Raw genomic sequence first — 26817 nt, 5'->3', positions numbered from 1 at the left:
TCTCCCCAGTAGCTTTTCCTTTTGATTCTCGATTCCTAAGCGACGAGTTTCCCCGCCTGAAACGTTGCTTCAAATGCTTACAATGATTCAAAAGTTCACACGTAGCAGGCCACACAATGGTTTGGGTTCGCAAAGCTCTCCCGTGCAGCGCACTTTCTGTTCGATAGTTTTTCGCCACCACAAGACAACCGAAAAGAGATACTCTGCATATTGTCGTGACATAAAAAACATCCCAGAGCAGTTTTCCAAACGAAGTTCACAGTACACACCGAAAGGCATCCCCTTCCTTCTTCGGGCAGGCCGCGATTCAGGGAGGCCGACAAAAGCGAATACGCCTACAAGATTGACACAAACGAGCTTTGTTGAAAGCATTTCTGACAGCACTTGTGGTTTTTTTCTAACCTCGAGACAAAAGCCGGTCGCAAAAGGGAAGTGCGGTTCAAAGGAAATGCATGTTAAGCCGGGAATTCCGCGTCCAACATCTAGAAGAGACTTTCAGCTTAGATGCACAAGTGGACAACAGAATATCAATAGTGATCCTTGTATGCATTGTGCCTACCTGCCTCTGCAGTTTGGTTTACTGCTGCTATGATGCCCTCCTTTTTTCTTAGTTTCATCGTCTGAGAAATCGGCAGTTTCCAATGCCGTTTCTGCTCCGGCATGTGTTGCGTTTCGCGACTTTTGTCTGAGCTCGCGCGCCCCACGTTTTCCCTCTTCTTTTCCCTCAGCCCCGAAACGATCTCCAATGTAGCCTTTGCAGGCCTTTGTTCCACACCAACACTTTATCGTTTCATACCCTGATCCGTACGCGTACGTCAAGGCCTCGCCGGCGTTTATTTTTCGTCGAGAAAACACGCCGACAATCGGCAACAAAGGCCCTCTCCAAATATTCCGGACCTCCACGTTGGGCTCACACGAGTGGTTTAGGAACCGACTTGCATTCCCCAGAAACTGCAAGCACACACATACACAGAATCCCGGTCCGAAAGAGCTCCGACGTACTTTTGTACGACGGGAATGTGGGGAGCTTTCATTTCCTCAAAATCGTTCAATTAATAGCCAAGGAAAAGGAAAGGTGCACTGCCAAATGGGCGAAAACGAAAGACCGCGCACTACACAGCGGCAACACTACGAGAGTTCGGCGAGTGACGGGGAACCGCAGAGCTCTTTGGTATGTTACTCCCTTCGTTTCTACAATAGCAATCGCTGTTTCTGGGATTCGTGAACCTCTACGTTTTTTCCGCTTGTGTGCTGTTACCTTTCTGATCCAACCAATCACAGAAAACTAGGCTCGAAGAAAAGCTTTTGCTGGAGCGGGAACAACCCAGAATTCACACACAGCTATGGGGGAGACGGTCGAAACTTTGAATTTCTTTCGTTGGCTTCTCTGGAACTTTCTGTGGCGCACAAGCAGCCGCGTTTCTTCTAGTTCAAACAGAAGCGCTCATTTCATGCTCTGTTAACATGATAGAATGCAGATCTGGTGAACGACCTTCATGATCCAGAACATGAGTCCAACTCGTAATGCCTACTCAGCAGAAAAGCTTGGAATTAAACCTGTCGCAGAAATGATCACTCCCATCACGATGGTGCTCATCCTACCAGGACCTGATTGGTCGATTTCTCTCGCTGTTCATACGAATGAGAGCAGTGAAACGTATCAGCCTAAAACGGAAGCGATGTGGAGGAACAGCAAACGCGTCGGATGTGAAAACCTCTTCTCTTGATTGTCTCTAGCAGTCCAGCGTATCCTCACCAGAGAGTCGATGCAGGGAAGCTTCCAGTTGTCTTCCCACTCCCATTCGTCTTGAACGATTTCCATGCAGTAGTTGTGGTATCCTCTTCGGCTGTTGTGTCGACTTCGACCTTCCATCGTAGCACGGCACATCATCTCGCCCACATACTGCATTATGAATGCTCCCGAAGGAATTGCCACCTGAGCACAGCAGCCAATTCGAAGTCGCGACGTCGTTTACACAATCGACTGATGCTTGGCAAGTCCCCCCGCCCGCCCCCTCCCAGAGCGTTCCGCGAACGCACGCACATGCCATTCATTGATTAATATATTGTCAACTTAGCAAACTTCTCAAAAAGAGTCAAACTACGTCGCGCGAGGGACTTCACAGAAAGAAATCTAAGTCGGCACACAGGCGCAAGCACACAGGAGTTCCCTTACAGGCCCGTCATGGAGTCATCGGGAAGGAAAGGAACTCTCGCCGACAGGCCAGTTGCTTCCATGAAAGGAAAAGAGAAGAAGGTAACATGCAGGCAAAGCCAAGTGCCACAGAGAGAGCGAAACGCAAACTCGGGAAAGGGTAACTTTTTTATGCCAATCTCTTTTTTGATGTTCGGACGTCGTTTCCACACGCGATTTCTATTGGACAATCCGGTTAATGAATTTTTTTCGAGAAGCCCCTTCCATGGAACCCTCGACTTCCTTCTGGCAGCAATGCACACTCGCGCCTGCTAGATCGATAGACGCCCCGTCGTGACCCCCAGCCTTGTATGTTTGTTGTATTCTTGGCTAGGATTGCTAGAGGCAGAGCCCGCAGCCAGAACCGTGGATTCGTCTGAGAAACTTGAGCATCGCGCGTCGACGGAAACCGTTTGAAACAGCGAGGAATACGAGTTTTCACCACGGCAACACAAGTCGTTGGAGGGTACGCGTTTCTAGCTGTCGTCCACCTCGGCTTGGGGATCCCTCTCGGCATCTATATATCGCCTGCATGCGAGTCAGCTCTCACGAAAAACCGAAAGAAATCCTGTCTTCCGTTCACAGCCCCGCGAAAAAAGGAGATTCAGAGCCCTCGCGAGACGCGAGAATACTCGACGCTGTTGCTAACCTGGGTACGCAGTTCCCATCCCGCCAGCTTGGTCTTGGCAACCATGACAGGGTATGCCAAGTCTTCCGGGTATCTGGAACACAGAGAGAAAAAGAGAAAAACTCACACATGTGACTGTTGATGGTCGTAGTTCTCACCCACGGCGAGTCTCCATCCAGCAACACGAACAGGAGGTCTGTGGGAGACTCTTGAGTTCCCTTCCACTGCATTGAGGAGCACAACAAACGAAGGTAAGGAACAGGAATACAGTCGAGTTCCGCATTTCTTCGGGAGATCAAAACATTCTGCGGCGACAAGGCATGCAAACGTTTCATAGACTCGCTGTTCTCGGCGGAATGAAGGATCTCAGAGACATCAACGAAGCGTGTTTCGAATCAAAAAAAAAGATAAAGACATCTCAGATTCGTGCAGCTCTCGTTGACGAGAACGAAGGTACTGGAGATCTGACAATTAACCGCGTCGGACTCTGCATGATCGGAAGCGTGTCGCTCGACGAAAGCATCCACAAAAGAAGCTCACAGAGGAAAATATCATATTCATGATGTAAACAGGAGTCCGCCACTGAACTGTCCCGATGGCTATCATCCGTATCAACATATATATATATATATATATATGTAAACGTGGATATAGATAAACATATATATATATACATATTTATACATTGGTATATGTGTTTAAATAGAAATATATTCACGTGTATATAGTTATACATGCATTGTTATCAAGGGGGTTTTCCTGGCGACTAAGTATCGTTTTACCTGTTCCTGCATATGGATTTGTCGCATAAGCAGTAGGAAGTGCAGACGGCTAGCGTCGCTGTCTCTTGGATAAAAGACAAGTTGCTCCCGGCGCAATACACGCGGCCAGTCTCGGGATCTCTTAGACCCGAACTGTAACCTTCGACTTCTCTGTTCGCACCAACACACCACATGGGCAGACACGCGCTTGTCTCTCGCTCTTGCGCGCTGGACTTTGGAGACGAAGCGAAATCAGATTCTGTTCTTCCACGCTTCTCGATCTAAATAGACACAAGAGATTGGACAAGCATTCCTGAACCACTAGATAAACGACAAACGACGCCGCGATTCTAGATCAGTTGGTGGACAGTAGCGAGTTCTCCAAACCACAGTAACTTTCTCCCGTCGTTTGTCTGAGACTCTCAGACCCCAGACGTTTCCCTCGGCTCTGGTAAGCGAATCCGTCAAAAGTCGTTTTTTTAAAACAAATTGCTCACTTTCTCTCTCTCCTTTTCTGAGATGATCAGCCTCTCAAGCACTGCGTCACGCGTCCTCTTGCGACAACAATACCTCAGTGAGATCTAGGCGATCTATAAACTTGCTTGTTGTCAGTTGACGGAACGCCACCAGTCCGCGCATGCTTTCTTCTCCTTTTTTCGTCTCTCTTTCTTCGTGTCGATGTCTATGGTTGTTGCTCGGAAGGTTCAAAAAGTGCCATTCCTTTCCTGTCTCTCTCTCTTGATCTCTGTCGAAGTGAATTTCGGTCTGTCAGGCGCAAAGTGGGCGGCTTCTTTCTTTCTGCCGTTTTTCGACTCATAAGCCCAAGGAAGGTTCTGGCTTCCTCGGTTCGTAAGGCACTTACATGCGCTCCCAAGTGGACGTGTCTTTGTCGGGAGGAACGCAACCGGCACAGAGGCACAACATGCAGAAGTTTGGCAATCGCGAAAAGCACACATTCCGGACTTGGTACCTGCAAGAAGAGACAGAAACGATGTTTGAAAAAGACGCAAACACTGAGTGAAAACAGAAAAGAGAGCTAGAGCAAGAGCCCCAGATCAAAACTTGCCAGGCTGAAGTCCGTGGTGGCCGTTCCCTCGTCCCCACCAAAAAGATCTGAAAGTGCGGGAAGGCAAACGCTCGAGATGATCCGATTCACATGCAGCGGTGACCTCAGACCACAAGGGAAGTTGCCACTGCTGTCTGTATAGCATCGACGAAACAGTGAGGAGGTCTCTTCCGCGATAGGACAAAGGCGACAGTGAACAGTGAACGGGAACGATGTGATGGGGAGAGAAAGAGGAAGGGAGACACGGAAGCCTCATAACGAAAGAAGCGAGACCCAAACCAAGCACGCAAAGAGTCGCGGAAGATCACAAAAGTGAGACGAGGGAGAAAAAGGAGTCGCGGAGACCAGCCATCAACAAACGATAGACAGTCTCGAGCGACTCAGAAGTTGGGCGAACCTTAACAGAAAAGCACATAAGGCAGATCCCTAGAACACACCTCAGCGATTCCCTCTAAAGAGGGTACGAAACTGAGCAAAAAAGGAAGAACTAGAGAGAGAGAACAACAGGGAGAATCGGGGAGAGATCAAGAGGGTGAAGACCCCAGTGAGAAGCGAATTTGCGCCTACGAGAAGTCAACGGGAGGAGGAAGGTCGTCGACGTCGTTGATGGCTGGAACTGGAAACTTCTCTCTTCCTTGAGAAATGTCTTCCCAAGGCGACCAGGAATCAGGGAGAGGACTACACAGTTCGATGCTCGAGTAGATGCCGCAGGTGGCAGACTGCGCGCAAAACGAAACAACACATGCAGGCTGCATCGACGACGACGGAAGCTCGACTCTCTGGTATACATCACAAAAGGGCACTCTGAGGTTCGGGAAGGAACCGTCGGAGAACGATACACACGCAAGACAAAGCGCTGAAAGTGGAGTTTGCGTTATACCGCTACAGTGGAACCTGAAAGGAATTGGAGTACCATCGTCATTGCAACGAAGACATCAAAAATACGAGACGGATTTAAATGCTCCACTTTCATCCGCAAAACTGCGTATGATGACATGCAGCTTTTATTTTGAGAAGTCGTGCGGTACTGAAACCCAACACTATGAGCTGTCCTACGCAGTCCAGTGGGTGGTGGGGTACAGCAATCATACACAGCAATCAGCAAGAACTTGTCTGCGTCTATCTCTTAAAAGGAATTCTACTGAGCATCGTACTGAGCATCCGAGGTCCTACGATGTCTCTATTTATCTACTAGGAAATCGCATTGGCTGTCGAGAAAGCGGCTTCCGAACTCCCCCTACAGATGGGCAGTGCGTCGGTTGTGTATCAACAGCATGCAGTGCCACTCCCAGTGACTATTGCTAGAGAGATATCACATTGGAAAGTACTTTGAATGTATTAAGCCTTGAAAGCTTTTCGTTCACACATCAAAGCATGCAAACTTCAAAGCTCACCTGGGGGAGAAGTTGATGCGAGAAGATCTTAGCGAGTTCGGAGGTGACGAGAATTTCAGTTTTCCCTTCTGTCCACACGAGAGGCCGGTGCCGTCCCGGAGCGCGTGTCTTGTTCTTCAGCTTGACCAGAAGGTCTGCGAAGTCCTCCTGGGTTTTGCTGAACGACGGGAGGGCGTTGTCTCTTTTGCTTTCCAGGTATCCCGGCGGGTGTCGCCTGCAGTCTACGCGAGCCTGTTCAACTAGTCTAGCTTTGTTTTCTGGCGACAACTCTCGAAGCTCCAACTCGACATGCGTGAGCAGCAGTTTCAGCGGCAGAAGGCCGCAGAGAGCCCAGCAAGGCGGCGCGACCGCAGTCAAAGAGGGAGCAAAGAACCTGGACTGGATTGGAGACTTCGCTGAAGGCTTTGCTTCGGAGAAGGAAGACTCCTGCGGGGGCGGTGGAGAGGCGAAGGCCGAGACAGCTGTTTGATACTTCCACACGGCCAGAAGAGCACCCGAAGGAGTTGCGGACACAGCAGGATCCACCGCGAGCTTGATTTCCGTGTAAATCTGCGAGAATAGAACGTCGACAACACAGGGAACTCGGCCCGCAGTTCTGCAGCCTACAAACCTCAGGTCGACGCTGGCAATGTCCGTTTGGCAGTGCAAGTTGACGCAGATCCTAACGCGTTTTGGAAGAGTCTCTCGCTCGTGGAGACGCCATTCTTCGGCTGTCTGATGCTCTATTTCGTGTCTGCACCACTCATGTATACGATGTGGGGAGCAGAACGGACTTTTCCTGGCGATGCAGTCTTAGTGAAACTCTTGCACGGCGTTTCACTGCAACTCAAAAAAGGAATGGACATCAAAAGCAGTGACGAGGAAGCGGAGAGGCGAGCCTTTCGCATTCGCTCGTCATCCAGTGAATCCGTTCTGCACCTCTCTGTTTCCCAGGCGTCGGTTTGTATCACAGCATCCGCCATCACCCAGGGCGAGAAAGAGGAGAGAACGAAAATCGCAGCAAGCAAGCGCCTTGGAAATGAACTCGAGAGCCAGTTGAAACTGGATGGACTGCGTTTCCACGAAATATCCTTTCTGGAGTTGCTTCGGAAACCACGAATTTCACCGGTTTCGTCCCGTTTCTCGCCTCGTGTCGAGACCACGCCTGGTTCCCGGAATCGGCCTTCTCTCGAGGAAGAGTCGTGAGCCAGTTCTCTTGTCTGGGGACTTCTCCCCATTCTGAGAATCGCCTGCTTCCTCACCTTGTAGGCTGCCGCCATGATGCAAAGGAAGTTTGACAAAATGGACTGAGTCTGGCCGGGGAGCTTCAGCACTGGCGGAATGGCGACGGCGAAGCGGAACGGCAAGTCGCTCGACACCTGCGAAAAAAAACTCCCCGGAACATGCATGCAGAGCTGGCCACGGCGTCTCAAGTGAATGGAAACGCGGTGATCGCGAGGCAGTCAGGGAGACCTGCGAATGCTCTGGTCCGACCAGGCACTCGAATTCCTTTCGAGCGTTCCCAACTGGAAATCGGATATCTGAGGCCAAGAGAAGCAAGGAGGTTTCGCTAAACAAGAGCACGCGACTTTCACCGTGTGCCACGATGGGGGGTGCTTTATCTGTTCACACGTGCCATTTCTACACAAAGACCCGAATGCGCTCCGGAGGCCTCGAGCCAAGGATAACAGTGCAGCAAAAGCACACCAACTCGTGGTTGCATGTATACACATATACATATATGTAAGCATACACATGCATGCATATAGAAATTTATTTATATATATATATATGCATGTCGACTTGTGTATATAGGGAAAAGCATTTCTCTGAAACGGAAGTGTATTATGTGGCACATCTGACAGCATGGGATTTCATATAAAATTCGGTTTCGATTCATTACTTTTAGACTGCCGTTTAGAACGAGATACCCTTGCGTCTTGCGCAGCTATGACAACTCGGATTGCTACTCCTACAGGTCCGTTACACCCATCGTCGTTTTTCTTCATTTACATTTTTGATCCGCCTTCTCTCTCTGCGTTGCTCATGGCTTTGCACCTTAAGAATTTTTTGGAACTCGGTCTCTTCACCTGAACGACTTTCGTGCTGCGACTCAAAGAAGATGGCAACGAAGCTTGCAGCTGCTCTTGGATCTTGTAGTGCGCGCGGGACTGATAATAGGCAAGTGCTTTCACCTTCCTGGAAACAACACAGAGTGTCCTCCGTGCCACCGGAAACGATCAAACGCAGTGCCTACGTAAAACAAGTGTGTACGTCCCTTCTTTACCACATTCCAGCTACTCCAGCTTTCCAAGTCGCCACCAGCATCTATATCAATCAATCTATACATATGTATGCATGCCTATCTATATCTACATATCTGTCTACGTCTATCTATCCATCTATCTGTCTATCCATCAGTCACTTTGTGTCTACACCTATCTGACTGTTACATACACATGCATAAGCATACACCTTCTGATTACAGCAGACCCAAACGCACAAAAAGGTTTTTCATTTATTTCTCCGGATCTGTATTCATTCATCTATCTCTCCGTATCTACACCTCTCTATAGATACAAGCACATATGAGTTTTATGCGGTCGCAGCTACCCCGTTCACGAGACGCGTATACCGATACGTATGTGCTATCAAAGGTTGTCTTTTGAAGTTCCTCCGTTCACAGCCCAGTCACTACGTGTGTATGGTCGCAGTCTGGTTTTTGATTGCAGTTTCTGTGCGCCAAAGCTTTCTTTTCTCTGGAAAGTCAAAGTGGCATGTGCGTGACATGCATGCGAATTTTCCTCTCGTTCTGAAGCATCCGTTTCTCACTTCAGCCCTTTGTCGTCCTCAAAAAGTTTGTGATTGAAGATCGCGAGGTCTCGATTTGGCACTCTGGATTCCGGAGGCAAGTAGGTGTCCCGGTGTATAGACACGAGAACGAATTTGAAGACTCTTCGTCCGTCGAGGTGTTGCCGTTCTCTCTTCGCGTAAAACCCCGCCCCGCCTGGAGAGACCTGGCCACATCCGTTGTTCTCTCCCATCTCACCAAGCGCGTGTTTCCGATATTCTCTGGCCTCCACTTCGCTCTCGACGTCCAGACTTTTCCGCGACTCTGAAGTCTGTCTGCGGCATTCGTTTAGCGGCTGCGAACTCTGTGGAGAAAGCGCAAACGAGCAGCTCGAAGCAGTCTTTCCTTGTGTGGCAGAGCTGCGCGGAGAAGACGCGCTTCGTCGTTCCCCACGAGGTGGAGACGGAGACTCCGACACAGCGTGCGACATCGAATTTGAAGCAAAGACGTTTTGCCTTCGAAGACGTTTTCCTCCCTGAGGCGAACGGGAGGTGCTCCTCCGGACGACCGAAAACTCCGCGGAATCTTGAGTGTAGTGACACGGACCGCGAGATGGAAAACAAGCTCTGAAGACTCGATCCCCCGCCTTCTCGCCTTCGGTCGGAGAAAAGTTCCGCCGCGACTCGGACAGGCCCAAGTCTGTTTGTTTCCTTGGTTCCTCGTCACACCCGCGAGGCAGTCTGGAGTGCAGGTGGGAGAGAGAAACGGCCTGGCTTCCACCGCGGTCGGGAAGCTCAGACGCACACAGGGAGAAGGAACGAGACCTAGAAGCTGATCGTGACAGAGACAGATCCGCGTCTGAGTCAGGAGACGGAGGAGCAGGTCGTGTTCTTGCAGGAAGCGCGTATCTGTTCCGCGTTGAGAGAGCGCGCCTGTGGGAGAGGGGAGACAGAACTGAAGAGGAAAACGAGGAGCATCCGTCTGAAGTTTGAGGGTCTGTGTAGGCTTCGGTATTTGTGGACCTCAAACACTCTCTTCGAGTCGCCTTCTCGGTGCAATTCCACTCCCGAGAAACGCGTCTCTCCTCAAACTCGCCTTCACTGCGCCGACAGAAACGCGTCCCCGCACCGGAAGCAACAAAAGAGGAAAACGATGAAGAAGGAGAAGAACAAAGTTGAGAAGACGATGAAGGAGAAGAAGGCGGCGAAGAAGACGAAGAAGGTGAAGGAGAAAATGGAGAACGGGATCGAGGATGAAAAGCGCATGGGGAGTTGTTCGAGTCTGCCAGCATTTCCACGACCCGGTAGAGGCCGTCATAGCGGAAGCCGAAGCTGGGCGCGTATCTGAAGAGAAAAGAAACCCATTCTCCAGTTCATGTGTTTGGAAAACACGAGCAACAGAGAGATGTCTCCACTCTGAATCAGAACAAGTCTTCTAGTCGGCACTCTGTCCTTTGACAAGCAGCCGTAAACACACGGCCTCACCGACTATGTTCTACTACCTATACGGGCTGGTGTTGAGTTTTCTCGTCCTTTCAACGTCCATCCTCGTGGTTTTCCTCTCAGACCATCAGGACGAAGAACACTGCGAGCTTTGCGAACAGCCGACGACGCCATCACGTTTGAGATGCTTCGCCGAACCTAGGAAGAATTCGAGTGTCTACCATTGAATGTACAACGAGCCGGAATAAACCCTGATATACTGCATTGTCTCCCCACAGTACACAGAGTCAGAGAAATCTGTGTTCACATGGAAACCGCATCCACACAAAACACCGAAGCAGCACTCGCATCTTCTACATGCCCCAGCACGAGACAGGGACATGCAAGGCGCTGTCAGACGTCTCTTCTATGTCTGTGGCCTCTCACAACCCCCTTTGGCGTGTCGTTTTCCCCTGCAGCAAACGTGTACGGATCTGAGAGTTTAAGCGTACTTCGATTTGCACTTGTAGCCTCGAACCACGCGTACGGGGTACTCCAGCTTCCAGGCATTCCACAGAGAGTAGTTTCGAGTGTTCGTCCCGCCTATGAACAGCATTTGATCCTGCAGCGCAAACGTCGGGCAGGAAAAAGTGAAAGGCTACGAGTTTTATGTCCTTAATGTGGACTTCTTTATCCAGAGGATACTGTAGCTTCTTTGCACCAGTCTATCATGGGGGTTCGGAAAGCGATTTCGCAAGAACTCCACGAGCGTATGTTGCCGAGTACCGTTAGGCTCTGTATTCGTAACTCAAAAAATCTGTTCTGAATTCGGTGGTTGTCTGGGTTAAGCAATGTGCTTAGGTCTCGTCGGCCCAAAAACCAAGGGGAAAAAACAATTTTTAAAAATGATCCTTGAATCCTGCACTCAATACTCCGGACGTAGCGAAAGCTTCTTAATTGGAGAATGAATTTTCCCCCTTCAACTTTCAAGAAACGCAAGAAGAAACAAATCCTGGAACTCGTGTTTTGAAGAGATCTGTTGAACCGGGCGTGACACAGAAAATTGGAAACAAGAACCTTGTTTGGCTGGCTGCTCAGAGCTTCCTACCCATGGATGGCCCGGGCCAGTTTTATTTTCGAGTTCCACAAAAACTCTATTATTATTTTGGTGTTCAGTAATTTAACTGGCGTTTTTGAAATATGGGCGTTGACAAGGGTGTTTTATCCCAGTAAAGTATGGTCAGACAATAAGTCGAAGAAATCGAAAGCGTCGATTCTTTCCGTCAAAACGGAACTTCTGAAAAGTGTAAGAGGACTTTTGTTGAGTGTGAAATGCTTGTAATTACAACAGAGGAGACACGCAAGACCAACTTACGCCTGGATAAGCGCCGTAACCTTTCCCGTCGTTCTCCTCTCCGTACACAATAATGATGTCATTGTAGTCCTCTACACGGTCATCGTTGAGCAGCAGTGAAGTCACGGTGGCTGAAGAAAACGAGCCAAAAGTTGGTTTTTCAACAAATGGAAATTTATTACACATTTTATGAGTAAATACTATCAGCAGAGATACCTCCGGTCACATATGTGCTGCGACAGACGATGGCACCACGCTACCCTTCGCAGCCTGTGTTACCGGTTAATAGACTGCGATCTGCTAAGTACAGTTTCCATGTGTTTAAGAGAGAGGGAAAACAACATCTCAGATGCTAGGATGATCGCGATCGTCGCACTGAGAGTGACAACATATGCGATATGGTTATGCTTAAGGTTTCTTGAACAACAGAAACTACGAGCCTGTTTCCATCTACGAAAAACTGAACATCCGATGTCAGCTCATGAGGCCGAACCCAACATGGAATCTGCATCGATTCGTATGGTTTTGCGCGAGTTTCAGATCCGCCAACTCGGCTCACTCGAAAGACGTTAACTGAGTTTTCGAGACGATTTTCTTCGAAAAACTCTTACGCAAACTCTCGTCGTCATGGCCGATGCACATTCGATCGTTGAAAGAGCAGTGCAGTCCAACAGCGCTCAGCTGTCCAGTGTACAGGCACCTGGAAACCAGAAGTGTGACGCAGCATCAGAAGGTATTCACATCGGCGCGTTCTTGACAGTTCCAGCGATAAAAACGGGCAATCTCAGAGGTTTTCCATACAACCATAATATGACCATACTTACACAATGCAACCTTGTAACTCCACAGGCCACTGTATTTAAGAATACAGTTTAATTTTGAATAATTACCAGTTCTTCAATTTTCTGGAAGCCACACACAACGACAAATACCCCACAACGATTTTCCCAAGTTATGAATCGTATGAAGCCGCCGCGTTGGTGACTCTTCTGTGTTGCTTTGACGATGAAATCAGTGCCATCGTTATTGGTAGTGATAACGTGTTGATGACACCCAGGCCAACACCGCGAAGATGTGTCTAAGACGAGTCTTCAAACGCGTTTTCACTGTGTAGTCTATGTGGAAGCGTGATCGTCAAGCTCTGGGACGCGACGCGAAACACGAGGGCGTGTGCTTTCTTCGCACCAAGCGAAAAGCACAATGCACGCACAAGTCTGGAGGCTCACGTGATGTTTCTCGCAAGCGCCCGCACACAAGAAACGCCTCCCTTCGAGGCACGCTTCTTTGTCTCTCCTGTTTATCCTTGACCACACGGTCTCTCGTCATTCAAAGAGCGTTCGCGGAAGACCTAAAGTGCGCCTCTTGGATTGACGTTTTGCTGCTAATTTACGGCCATCTAAGGTCACCCAACGGAGATGCATTTATCTATCTCAAGTAAGCAAGCGAACGACAAAAGGAAAAGGCAGCCAGGCACTGTCGATGCACTGGAATTCATCAACTAACACTGGCATTCGCGTCACAACAAATTGAATAACTTGCTTCCAATCAACTTGACAGGCAAAACAGAAAGCACGCGCGTGCCGTAGACGCTCGGCTAGGATGTTCGAGTGCGTTTAGAGACGGACCTGAAGCCAGGCATCACGCGCAGAGAGCCCGGACCGATGACATTGGAAGGGAAGAGATTTTCGACCATTTCTTTCATTTTACGAAGTGCGCGGCTCATCGATCCCGGCGTTGCGACTTTCTCTGCGCAACTGACAAACAAACAGCAAAAAAGAACGAAAAAGAGGTCTCAAGAGAATACAACTTCGCTGCATCACAGGACGTGCGATTCCTTCAACTTTCTGGTTCCTCAGTTGCAGAGAGGCCTTCGCACTCCACATACTTAAGGTATTGCTCTAGCGTTCCGATCGCTTTTTTCTGTATCTTGTGTCGTGCATGCACGCGTGCTTTTTCTGTGCACGACTCATGTAATTTCCACATCCAGCAAGTTGGACTAACACGCAACGCTTTGGCAGCGTGTAGTCCCGATGCGCCCTGTCCTTGGCGTAGCGAATCAAGCAGACATACAAAATCGGTCGGTTATCGAAATTCACCACTGTTAGCTGACCTCTTTATGAGTATACCTCAACGTCTATCCCAGTTCTCTCAGAGCTTGTCACTCTTAGGACGATGGTGCTGATCAAACCATTTGAGCAGTCGTTGTGTCTCAATGCTAGTGATGACTATCGACGGCACAGACAGCAATCTTCGAATAAAAATGCAACTCTTCGAGAGTGGCACTCTGTCTACGAAACGTCTTCAACACCTGGTTACCACGAAGTCAATAAGCCTGAACTTTCAACTGTCCCTACACCCTTGAAGCTGCCTGAGAAACGACAGCGTAATTGAACAACCCAGCGAAGAGGTGCAGGCAGAACCTCTCCATGGGTCTCTCCACGTCTGTGTTCTCTGCATTTTTATCTTGATTGTTCTATCCGTTCTTACAAGTACATGATTGGAATAAGATATAGACACAGATAGATATCCAATCCATGTACAACGAGGTGGGCAGAGACAGGGGTTTCTAGGCGGCCATGGAGAACACGACAGCACAAGTCGCAGAAAGAGCCCTGAGAGATGCAAGAATGCACTGTCGCTTCCCTACCGTTGATAAAGGTGAATGAATTTGAGGGCAAGCCACAGAGCCTTTTCGTCTGCGTTCAGTTGAAAGAAGTCTTCGTAGTCTTCCACTCCTGTTCCCATGTCGAGATGCCTCACATCGACTTCCTCAACACAATCTGAGGCCTTCCTCTTTCCTGATTCCCCAGTCTCCGGTTTTTCTGCCCTCAGTTTCTTCCCCACCCCGCGCAGCTGCCTCGTTCGACGGCGTCGCTCCTTGAAGCATTGTTGGAGCTGGTGCAGTCTTCCCTTCTCTTCTTCGCTGTCTAGGTCGCTGATAAGCACTGCAACGTCTTCCGACTCTTGCTCGGAGTCATCAAGAATCTCAATGGGCTCGACGAAGGGTGGGCAACAGGCACACGCTGTGGCCGAGCTCTTTGACGAGAGAAGGCGAGGCGAATAAATCGCAGAGGATTCGTCAGAGGGGTGGCAAAAAAATGGCGTAAATCCCCTTCCAGAGAAAGCGAAAGTGGAGAATCTGGGGAGGTGCCTCCTCCACGGTGAGTACGGGGAAGGCGACTGTTGGGCAGCGACGTAAAGGGATCTCAGAGCAGCGGAGAGGACGCGATTGTAGTTTTCTTTCGAGTCTTCTCGACGTCTTTTGACTCCTGGACGAAACTGGCATTGTTCCCCCGTGCGTCGTGAAGGCGAGAAGCGTCTGCAAGTTTTCTCGGCAACGCAGGCAGGAAAAGCATTCCCTCGGCTCTCTGTGTCCGAGTATTTAAATGCCTTACGCGCAAAAACCGGTCCTCTTCTTTGAGATGCAGCCTCGTACAAACACGCCCGACAGGTGCTGGTGAGTGCGTTTCTCACGCTTGATGCAGCGCCGGAGCTGCGGTAGCAAAGCGTGAATTCGTGGCCGGGGGTTTCCCGATTTCTTGAGGAATTTGTCCTCACAGCATAGTGCACTGGCTGAGAAAACCGAGGTCGAGGTAAAAGCGAGAGCGGCGGCCAGCAATGTTTAGGGCACTTCGGTGCATTTTCCAGATTCCCAGCCTGTCCACCAGAAACCGTTGCTGGCCATTGTCCCGACACGGGTTGTACAGACAGCTCCATCCAGGTTTGCCGCGCTGGAACTCTTCATGTAGGCGTCCGTGTGTAGACGTGAAAGTTGATTGAGGCACGTCATTCGCATTCGGATGCACGCTCTGGAGTCAAACTGCGGTAAAACAAAGCTTCACATGCGACGGAGCCGCGGCGGAACACAGTTGAAGGCGGCTAGAACATGCAGGGAAGTTTCGGGGAATGAAAGGTGCATTCCATTCGTTAGACCCTTGACCCTCGAGGCAGACAAGGTACGGCTGGCCGCGCCGTCGCCTCGATGGAGTTCAGAGTCAAGGGGTGAACTGCATTCTTGATGCATTGCCAGTTTGTGTGTTTTTGCTGTTCGTCGATGCGCGTTTTATTCGGTTGCAGTCGACAGAAGCCGTGCCGTCGACGGCGCCTCGAAGAGTCCCAAGGATGACCTAAATGTCTAGAAGACCGCCCCTCACTGAATCCGAAGAGTTTTTTACGATTCCAGCGAAGTAAACTGGCTTTCCGCGCGAGACAGCAAGTTGGACGTTATTTCAGTGAATGCAAATGTAGTGAGTGTGTGTCCGCTCGGTGGAACAGGCCGCACTGAAGCGAAACAAAGGCACGTATGTGTCCACCGAGTCCGAAAGCAGTGCTTATGCTCACGCATGCGCGGCAAATGAAAAGAAATCGGCGGTCACTTCAAAAGAAAACGTCACATTTTTCAGAGAAACCGTCTCTAGGGAGTGTCAGATGTCTCCTGGGGGTTGGCTCGGCTGCCGTTAGCTGTTTGCATGCAAGCTTGTCGTGTGGTTCGCACTTTTCGATTTGCGGTCGATGCTTCAGGTTGAAAGTCGGGAAGAAACGAGTAAGAAACAATTTCTCAAAAGGGTACAGATTGGAGATTCAGGCGTGACCGTTGATGCAGAAAAATTCTACCCTTACCCTGCACTGTCGTTCGGCTCGCAAGTTCCCGGCTATTAATGGCCGGCACGAGAGACGAATCTGTACACTGTGGCCCGACAGCACCGAGCGACTCGATAGCCAATTCGAGTAGTTAGGTCTAAACTTGGGAACTGTCCTTTCTCTGCATTCACTACAGAATTGTGGAGATAGAGGTCTGGATGGACTGTTCATGAACGGTACAAAGATGCACAAAACAGCGTATGCAGATGAAAAAGCAATGAGGACAGCTGTATACGTTTGGGGAAGCGGCGGGATGAAACCCGCCTGAATTAAGCACGCACCGTTTTGACAAACTGGTTGTTTCACAGACGCTGGAAGTTGACCCACTTCCTTCAACAATCGAGATTTTTCAGTCAAGGCAGCCGCGACAAAACTTGTGCCGCTTGTTTTCACGAATTCAAAGCGGGGCCTCTGTTCGCTCAACCCCATTCGAGAACTGGTTGACGACTCTGTATCTTGAAGACTTCATGAAAAGCGTTCGCAAGGAGAGAATGATTTGCCTGTGGGGTCAGGCATGCGAAAAGCATTTCCTGGGCCTATTTGTATACACGTGAGGCGTGAGCTGTTAGAGGTTGTTCCCGTGTTTTACGGCGGTGGTTTGGTGTCTCCTTCCTACCCATTCCAGTGGGGTGGTGGTGTGCAGCAATCATAAAAAAACCATGATCATCTGGCTCTCATCGCTGGAGTTATATTCAATTTCTTCGGTAGTTTAATGTTTCTGATTCTTCGAATTAAGCTATTCTAGTGTAAACAATAAGATCATCGAATGTGACGGTATGCTCCTGAATGTAACGGTGTTCTGAAAAGAAACAAAGGATTCCTCCGCTGTGAAACAGACCACACAGTTCAGCGTGTATCTGTCGCTTCTCTCTCACATTGAATTTTCTGTTCATCTGTAGGTCATCCAGGATTTAACCAACCTAAAATAACGATCGGAACAGCGACTATGGAGTTGCCTGTGACAGCAGGAGTCCCGCGCCGTGCTAACGAAACCAGCCCAAACACCGCCCTACGTTGCAGGGCGGGTAGAGTAAGAGATGCAGAAGCCCTCAAGGTGACGGCGATAGGCAACATATTAAGAGATTCTGACCATGTGTACACTCATCCATCCTCTTTACATAGACAACGAACGGAGGAACACATAGGTGTAGGCTGGTTGAGTTACAGCAGCTGAGGGACAGGTAAATTCTTCACTCCTACACAGTCAATAAGTGCGAATCCCTACGTTCGACCACACAGCGCACTTCTCTGCTGTGGTCACACGAAAAGCCGTTATCACACTGTTTCGCCGGCTTAATATATATAACCATAACCAGCATGATCCTTACTTCTCTAGGAATCCAATTACAGTGATTCACCCTGCCCAAAATACAAGGGCTACAAAAAACTACTGTTACTGGTGAACGCTGTAGGTAGCGAGAACTGATGGAACAAGTGAAACAGCAAGGTGGTTATGTTGCAGGGAGTGAGCAAGTGGCTGTAGCAGAAGGGATCACGGCACCGCTTGACAACTGCGATCGACTCGCTGAGAGCCCCACGCCAGCATTGCGAAACCTTTCTTCTATGCCGCAAGAAACTGCCTCGTGTGCATGGTGGAAAAGAGATAATGCGATGTGCTGTCGGTAAATGTGGACTCACGTACAAGACAAAAAGTGACCAGCGGACCCAATATCCGCATTGGTGGAGCTGCTGATTGAGACAAGCATTCGCCAATCGTGGCTCATAGTAAAGACGTGTACATCCCCAGCTGTCTAGAATATGATCTATGTATCCTGGACAAATGGTAATCTGAGGAGTGGGCACTGCGAGAATTCGACTGGCTGGCCAGGCGACACGCAGCAGTGCGCACGGAATGCTTCGCACGCAAGAAAAACGGCCAGTTGAACCAGCTTTCATCCCGGGGATGTATGTCGTTCTTACAGATATATCACCACTTCACCCATCGCAGGACAACCTGGGAGTCGCGCAATGCGACTAAGGGTGATGCGTCATCAACCTGGTCTGGCTTCTGTCGATTCCTCACAGCAAAGCATTAGGCTGGCAAAAACACATCTTTGCAAATACTCCGAGGAACGGCGGAAAACGTGTTTCAGTGAGTCGATCCCGCGTAATCGAACAATTCGCGCGGTGTGCGCACAAAAGAGACGAAGCAACACGATAAAAACAATTTGCTGTTCTATCCTTTGCGCCAGCGGTGCACAACTGATCGTCGGCGAACACTGAATCTGACCATTGCGACCGAAGCTCCCCCTCTTGTGGTGGCCCTGGAAGACACACGAGGGTGCAACAAACTTGTTTAGTCACGCCAGCTGTAAAAACAGAATTTTCTACATGCGCACAGCCTACGATTTGATGACGAAAATGCTTTCCGTGCACGTGCGTGTGGAGGGCAGCGGAGGTACAGTCAAGACTGACGCGCGCTTATCACGTGTCAAAATGTTTTGTTTACGGCGATGGTAAAACAGTACCATGTGGATTTCTTCGCGTATTTTTACGCTCCACCAACATATTTTGTAAAAGCGACCGCGCCCAAATGTGCGCCGTTCCACGAAGTGGCACTGCACGAGGGATACGGGGCAGCCGCAGTGCTAGCATTTAGGTCTTCCTCAATTCTAGCCAAGCAGCAAACGCTCCCAGTCCTCGCCTAAGCTACATTCTCGCCTCTGTGTGAGACAAAAGCGCTCGTAAACCGCAGTCCAGCAATTCCACAAACCCCTCCCCACCGCGGCGAGACGCTTCCTTAAAAAGTGGCAGATGGAGTCGGTACAATAGGGCTTGCTAAAAAGAAGAATCGGAGCATCCGTCACGGCTCATTCACAAGGAGCCTGGCGCCGCGTCTACAGCATGAACGCAGTCCGGATAGAAAAACCCAATTCCCTGTGAAAGAAGCGACGCAGGGAGGAAATGGCGGTGAATCTAGGGTGTCTGCAGTTTGATGCACAACGAAATCTGTGGGATGGGCGAACTGTTTCTTTGAATCGGATAGAACGGGTGGGCACATTTACGATTGTCTCGCAAAGTTCGCGAGGGCAGCGTCTTCGACAGGAACAGGCACTTCGAAGTCCTTGGCGAGCGCAAACAGCTCCTGAAAGTGTGCATACCGACGAAAGAAAAACTGTTCATGCAACGCGTTAGTAGCTTGATGTACAGGCCTGAACAATATCTATTCCATTGCTTCCTGGAGTCTCTTAGCGGCCCGAAAAACAAACTATTCCCTGCCAGACAATCTTTTCGACGACTGGCGGTGCACGCTACATGGCCACTTCTTCACCGAAAAAAGCGGGTCACACCGTCTCGTCTACTTGGGATTGAAACCGCGAACACGAAACGCATTCAGGGCATAGAGCTATTCAGCTGTGCAGCGCTACTGGTGCCTGACGATCAACGAGTTTATCGACAAGACATCTCACCCGGGACACACCGAAATCACCCTCCTACATCTGCATGGCGTACGCGTGTCATACACGTCTCAGATCCTCTTACCTCTACAAAGAATTGCGGTAGAAGATCTGCTTGTTTGATCACATCAGGGTCGTAGACCATAGAGAACGCCACTCGATTAGCATACGACAAAATTTCAACCTGAGGAACGGGAAACGGAGACAAAGTAGACTGAAACAACTTTGCTCCAAGTGTAGGTGACATGTTGCCATGTCAAGGTTGAAAACTAGTCGACAAAGACGCGCCACTCTTCGTGCAATCGGAAACCGTTCATACGTGTGTTTCACTGATCCTGGAACTGCACGCCTTCCTTCTACAGAAATCTCCGCTCCTATGTGAAGAAACCAGGACGGGCAGCGACGCGTACCTGAGTTAACAAGTTGACGAAAGCCACCTGGATGTCCTCGATGCGGACTCCTGCAACATAGAAATGTTCCTGTGCACATGACAGCGCACGCTTGACATCCGATAAAAACGAAACGCCAGGGAAATGCAGTGACTTCGGGCCTTTCGACGCATGCATTACACACGAGTTAATGCCTAACTGTCAAGTCGACTGGCACATAACGTAGACAATCCACGAGACAATCGGAGGCAGCGTTACTCGGAACGTAAATGCTTGTACGAAAAACAAAACTATCCGAAGTCACGCCTGCTGTTCGGTGCAATATCGATTCCAAGACTCTATTGCATGCGATATGTTCGGTGCTTCCCGCTTCATGCTTTCTATTCGTGTCTCTATCACGACGCATTCCGCGGGTATGGGCACACCAACGGCTAGTCGAGGTTTCTCCAAAGCGCAAAAACCACTAAAACCAAGAGTTTGGAAACGTGCTCCAGTTATAGTTTGTCGCGGCGCCTCAGCCGCACGGCAAGGCTCTCCGGGAATCGACACCACACAAAAACGATTTGCGCACCGGATACGCGGGCACATTCGCGAAGACAAACGAGTGATTGTTGAAGAGGTCGGCGGCAATTTGTTTCCGCATTCCGGTTGGCACAATATATCCGCCGAGGATGTTCTGACAGGCAAAGTCAACGAGAGGCTGCTTGGACTTTTTCATCCACTGGGTGATCTGAAGAAAGACAAACATCACGCGAAGAGCGCTGTGTCGGTTCTGGGCAACTCTCAAAAGATGTTTTGACTTTACTTTCTTCATTCCGAACTGGCGGCGCAGCCCCGCCTCCAGTGCAAAGTCGTTCGAGCAAGCACTTACAGTGCGAAAGGAACCGACACATTTCAATTTATGAAGATTGAAGATGTAAATGGCTGGCGCAGGACACGCGCAGAGGACGAGTCTAAACCGACACTGCACCAAAGTCGAACAAATTCACAATCACAAGTCGCGTACACTTAAATGCTACGTTAAAATTCTCGGTAACTGCTGTCTTTCAAGATTATGGTACGTGGCTCTCTGTTAACAAACCCTGAATGGTCTACTTGTTTCGCAGTTGTCCACACGGCAAAAGAAAATCAAGAACGCCCTTCGTCTCTGCCCGCTCAAAATGTCGAGAAACATGAGGAGCCAAGCAAGGAAAAAGAAGACTTCTAGGAAAACATGTAAAGACCAGGAAAGCTGGGCATGAGACGCATTTCGTGCGTACCTTGTGCGTGGCTTCCAGGCGTTCTTTTGGAGTGGCCTGCGCGACGGCGAGTTCAATGGATGTCAAAACAAATCTGTTGCGAAGAGCCAATTCTGGATCATCACATGCCTGCAGAGATCTATAGAAGAAAAACACACGTCGCAAGCATGCTTGTGCACACAAAGCGCAAGGCGCCCCAATTTCAACGTCGCAGGTACCATGTTTTTGCCCCGTACAGACATTAGACACGCCGTGGTCCTAAATACTAAGCCTCAATCCCCAAAGGACGATGGTACTGATCTTACTAGCATCTGCAGAGTCTTCTTGTATCGTATTGAGTGGTAACAGCTCGTAAAAGTCCACAAGTAGCAAAGAGCCTCGGCAGATCTATATCCTGGAAAAAAACATCCTGGTTTGAACCGAACCTCCCCTGTTGCTGTCAGCTGCATTCCCGCTGCGTGATTTGAAGATGTTTGAAACTCTAACGGTTTTGACAGTGGAAGTTCTTTATCAAATAGTGTGCACTTAGTTCTTCTTCAAAACGCCGCAGTCTTCGAGAGTCTTACCGTGCAAACGCGCATGCAAGAAGAGCCTTCAAAGTACGAGGCCGGTTCGCATCCCCCTGCTCAAAGTCGTGGAATTCTAGTGCGGCGCAGTACCTGTTTTGAGTCCCAGAGCCACGCAGTTGCACGAAGTGTTCAGAATCGCTTGTCAGATTTTCAGCCAAGAAAACGTGGAGAGAAACGGACCTGAACCGTGAATTCCGTCTTTGCGAAAACATTGTTCGATCTCCTGAGCAGTATCCGCTACAGCCATGTGAAAGAAATACTGACGTCCTCGGTAACGCGGTCCCTAGAGGGCTTACGACGAGCAGCCTACAACCAGAACGTCTGACCCGCACAAGAATAATCTACGCGCCTCAAAACGATTCGGAACAGATAGGCCCTGAGAAGCAAACAAAGTGCTCTGTTTCCTTCTGGCCAGTCCTCGACGTATAGAGGAACACAAAAATCCTACGAGTTGCCACCTATCCGGTCCAGAATAGCTCAGATGCTTTCTCCTTTCGGCACGAAAACGCTTGGTCCTCGAACATGTCCTGTCATGTCTTCCAAAAACTGAGAGTGTGTGGCCGGCTCTCGAAGATGTTACACGAAAATAATGCACTTCAAAAAAACTATGAAGGGTATTTCCTCGCACAGTCTGCGGTATCAAAAGCAGTTCCATCCAAGCCCGTGGTTTGCTACGATGTATGTCACCCGTTAGTCTGAGATTCCTCTCTGAGATTCGAGAGGAAATCTCAGTGCGAAGACACGATGGGGCTTACCTTCTGATGGCACCCGCGAATGCAGCAAGAAAAACATCGTTGAGAGGCACTCCTGAAGCCTGGCGAATTGCCTTGACAAACGCGAGCGAGATCGGCGGTGCTTTTGCCAGCTAAGTAGAAAGGAGGAACGCATGGAGCAAAACAAACGAAAGGCTCTATCTCCCTTTATCTGTCTGTCCATTTATAGTAAACGATTCCCACATCTGTCTTGCCCCCCCCCCCCCCAACCTACGTCTCTGTTAGCGTCTACGTGTGTGTATGGACAGCTGTGGCTGGCTTATACAGCCACCTGTGTCTCTCTCTGGGAATCGGAAACCCATAAACACATGTGAAGCACCTCTGTATCAATTCATCTACTATTTGCTTAATGAAAAAGCTTCAAAGTGCACCGACGATCGTGTCTGTAAGTCCCATCCCGGATTCTCCTTTCAACTCGTGACACGACCCTCGCTCAAGCGAAAGATGACGGAATGCCTGCTGCCGTGAAGCACACCCTCTTTGTGTCTCACCCTATCTTTGCTTTTACATCCAAACGCTATATCGTGCATGTACGACCATCAAATTGAGAGCACTCAATCGAGTGGGTTGTCTACCGTTTAACTACAAACAACCACTGACAAGCTGTCCGGAAATCATCGAAAAGAACCTTTGTTTTTCGTGACAGTCGCCTGTCCACGCAAGTTCCACTAAGAGGCTGCCGAGCTGTCTACAAACTCCCTCAGTTTGGGGCGCGTGAATATCCCTCAATAGCTACCTGAATCCTGGTGGATTAATTACATACCAAATGTTTTCTTTCCAAAAATATTTTCAACGTGCTCAGAGTAGTATTCACAGTGTAGAGTTGATAAATTTGCTTCGTCTCCTACGTGCGTTACCAATCGAGTAGTTTTACGAATGCATCCTTGGGAAGCGCGAGACACCAGTAGAGAATGAACAAAACGGAGATGGAGACAGCAGTCCTTACCTTGCTCTTTCCGTTCCACCGGGGACCGAACTCCTTGCGGAAGGAGTGCGGACGGGACACTGGTGTCTCTGCATCGAAGGCCCTAAGGGGCCCTTTCAAGGAGTAGATGACAGCGTAGATGAAATGCGCGAATTCTCTTAGCGTCTGATGCCGCTCCGGCCTCGGAGTTCCCGACTCATCCGACCGACGCCAACGTGTTGTCCATCGACTGATGCCCATTCGGATCTGATGATGGACACAGGAACATAAAAAAGTACGGAGATTTGACGGATTTACCGAAGCATACAATGGAAAACGGTGCCACAACGGCGAGTAAAAAGAGTCACGAAGACGAGAAAAAGGTATCACAAAAACGAATAAAGGCCACCAGCACTCTATGCATCTCGGTAGCATCCTATTTTCATGATCAGTCAACAAAGCAGCCTATCGAAGAAAGGCCTACGCAAAGATAGGGGCACATGCCTCTCCTTACGCGACACATTTGTTATGCAGAGACGAAAATCCCTTTCATCCTCTCGCTTCTCAGTCGCACGGACAACGAACCTCACCTTGTAAACAAGGTAGCTGATGGGGGATCTAAACCTTGTTTCCGCTGCATTGTTCTTCCGGAATGCATCCACAGCTCCGCGCATGTAGAGGGGCACGCCTTCGGCGTCCGTTACAACTTTCGATGCTGCCTGTTGGATGATTTGGAAAGCAACCCGAAAAAGCACGGGAAGGAAGTGCCGTAGAAATGAAAACCGGCGGCGTCTCCACTTTCTTCGAGATCCCCTCTTCGCCTCAGCCGCGACTCAACTGTGTCTAAGGCGCTCGCAACACACAAGTCTGACAAACGCTCAGAAGTCGCCAGGCATAACGCGAATCACGAGACAACAAATGAGTGGAAAGCAAATAGAGAGTCAATAAAAATCGGATAGACAACTAACACGAAATGAGTAGAAAACGAATACGAAACAACTGAGCGACAGATGGAGAACGCATCGAAGATGCAGTCCGCCAATTCCTGATGTTCCTACTCTCACCTGAACGAGCGACACGCCGTCGCCTATCGAGTGGTCGACCCTGAAGGCGATCAAATGTCTGCTTGGAATTAAATTTGCGTGATGGCTGGTCGCAGTCTCGCCGTCACCTCCCTTTTTGCCCGTTTGCTTAGGGCATCGGCTGTCCCGCCCCGTTCCACCTTCACGAGTCGCCTCGCCCTTTCCCTTGGCAATCACGCTTGCGCCGCTAGAGCAGCTGCGGTTCTCAACTAAATGTACTTCCCACCGAGGGTGGTCGGAAGAGTAACCTTTGACCATGACATCTTCGAGCCAGGCGTGAAGCGCGGCATCATCCGCAACACTGGCGGAGCGAATGTGCCATGACAAGTCCACAGGGACTTCCCGCCACACAGACGACCACCGACCAACCACAGGAATTGCTCTGCGAGACAAGACACCAGTTGGGACGAACCGCTCCGTGTGGTCTACGTGTTGATTTCTGCACGGAGGGAAACGGGGTCGTTGACAGTGGACCGTGGGAGACCAGTGCAGTCTCAGCAGCGGTTACACTACAGAGGCGTCGAGTATCATCAGTCCGCCCCACGCGTGAAAAGCGTTCACCCAGTTCCTCAACAAATGTCAGGCCAACAAGAATCCGACCCGGTGGATAGTGCTAAATTTAGTCCCACCATAAACTCCAATTCGGATTCTGAAGGGAAGCAAGGTGTCATCGTGCCACACAACTGGAAGGCAGGACGCAAATGTGTCCAAATGTGTGCGGCGTTGAACAGCGTAAGATGAAAAAAACTCGAGCAGCTACGGTAAGGGTCGGTGCAGTCCGACGGCAGCATCTATCCTCAATGTGAATGTCTGGAAGGGAAACAAGAAGAGAAGGTTATTCCTCCAATCACATGTCGCGCTTTGGTAGGAAGAGACATGTAAAGACCGTGGGTAGTGAAAGCAGCGAATCCGATAATATATATTGGCGAGCACTTTGGCTTTTTGTAGTCACTGTATTCAACATGGAATACAACGTGCGGAGAAAAGCTTTTTTTCGCGCCACTTCTGCTTCTGCCGTCCAAAGGATTCACGTCTCCGTGTAGATCTACAAAGGAATCCTAGGCTTTCAAGTCGCTATGCCAGAACTGAGTGAACCTACGGGAAAACTCCGATTTCTATCCTTACCTGAAGCGAAAGTACTTCAAGAGGTGCTTCCGGCAGATATGGATCAGTGCCTCTCGACTAGGAAGTTCGTTGCAGTACATTGCAATGGTAATCATTTGGTGGCGACATCCTGTGGCTTCCGGGAAAGGCACTCCTGCCAGGTTGCTACTCGGGAAGGACATACGCCGGGGAAGCGCCGAGACAGAAGGCACATCCTGACGGAATTCGTCTTCGGAGTCCACGTTGCTTCCCCCGTCATCGCTCAATACCTGAAAAAGAAGCAACTAAACAAAGAAATGCCAGACTGATGATGCAGATGAAGCCCATTTCTGCTGAAGAAATCCAGAGCCGTCTTCACCCCTGACGCCTGAGGGAAAAAACCGTACGGAGACGGCCACAAAACGGCGAAGAAGAAGAAGTCATCACGCCGTAGCGGCAGTCCAAATTCTCTTGCTTCTGCACGCAATACAGGCATAGGTTTCGCTAGCGGACAACCAAACTTCCTCGCAGTTGCCGACCAGGTGTTCGGGTGTCCGTGCAGTCGAAACGAGTGAAAATCTCTCGAAACGCTGCAGGTCACCAGGACAATAAAGATTGAGTGACTCAAGTTGAAGCCATTTTCCTGGGTTGTCTACGGTTTGGACTTCTCATTGTACCCGAGCCAGTTCAGGAGTGACCATGTTTGTCGTATCAAGGCGCTGTGAGACCAGGCATTCTAGCAACGGCACCCTTGCGCTATCGTCACGCTTTTCTTACAGAGTCATCATCAGCGCTGGCATCATCGACACAGTTCGTGGTCCGCGAGGTTCGTTTCCTCCGCTTGAAGAGTGAGCAGAAAAGCCAGAATGTGAAGAGGACGGAGTGGTAAGTAAATACAACCAAAATGATGATGCTATCCAAAATGTACAGGAACAATTCGGTGGTCGGTCGAAAAAGTGCGATGGAGAAGAGCCGGCGCAGAAACGTCAGAAACACAAACGACGTCGACGCCTCCCTCTTCGAGGGTTCACAGAGCGACGATTTCTCGAGAGCCATTTTGGAGAAGCGACGGAGAGTAGGCCGTCGACAACGAATTTCGTCCTTTCTTCCCTGAAGCGGCGTATCCCATCACAAAGAAAGAACCACTCAGGC

General features: G+C 49.7%; 2 protein-coding genes across 2 annotated transcripts; both read right to left on the bottom strand.

Annotated features, from left to right (window-relative positions):
• Nucleotides 1-555: 555 nt before the first annotated feature.
• SET (histone lysine methyltransferase SET/SUV39) lies at nt 556-15305 on the bottom strand (the record flags this gene model as incomplete). Its single annotated transcript, XM_018781109.1, has 15 exons — nt 556-951; nt 1757-1936; nt 2844-2916; nt 3605-3754; nt 4446-4553; nt 5217-5368; nt 6044-6592; nt 7285-7401; nt 8113-8221; nt 8855-10156; nt 10747-10856; nt 11610-11719; nt 12200-12288; nt 13214-13342; nt 14236-15305. The coding sequence occupies 15 exons, from the start codon at nt 15303-15305 to the stop codon at nt 556-558; spliced, it is 4644 nt and encodes a 1547-aa protein (XP_018636944.1).
• A 3517-nt stretch (nt 15306-18822) lies between these two features.
• On the bottom strand, nt 18823-26721 carry TGME49_255980 (hypothetical protein; the record flags this gene model as incomplete). The annotated part of the gene is made up of 12 exons (XM_002364864.1): nt 18823-19314; nt 19713-19811; nt 20038-20106; nt 20588-20746; nt 21276-21393; nt 21821-21913; nt 22579-22688; nt 23543-23767; nt 24091-24219; nt 24565-24964; nt 25708-25955; nt 26443-26721. The coding sequence occupies 12 exons, from the start codon at nt 26719-26721 to the stop codon at nt 19231-19233; spliced, it is 2013 nt and encodes a 670-aa protein (XP_002364905.1). The 3' UTR covers nt 18823-19230.
• Between the last annotated feature and the right edge of the window lie 96 nt (nt 26722-26817).

The sequence above is a fragment of the Toxoplasma gondii genome, chromosome VIIb (assembly GCF_000006565.2).
Source record: "Toxoplasma gondii ME49 chromosome VIIb, whole genome shotgun sequence".
Classification (NCBI taxonomy): Eukaryota; Apicomplexa; class Conoidasida; order Eucoccidiorida; family Sarcocystidae; genus Toxoplasma; species Toxoplasma gondii.
Note: the sequence above shows the minus strand (reverse complement) of the source record. Positions and strands in the feature narration are given on the sequence as shown.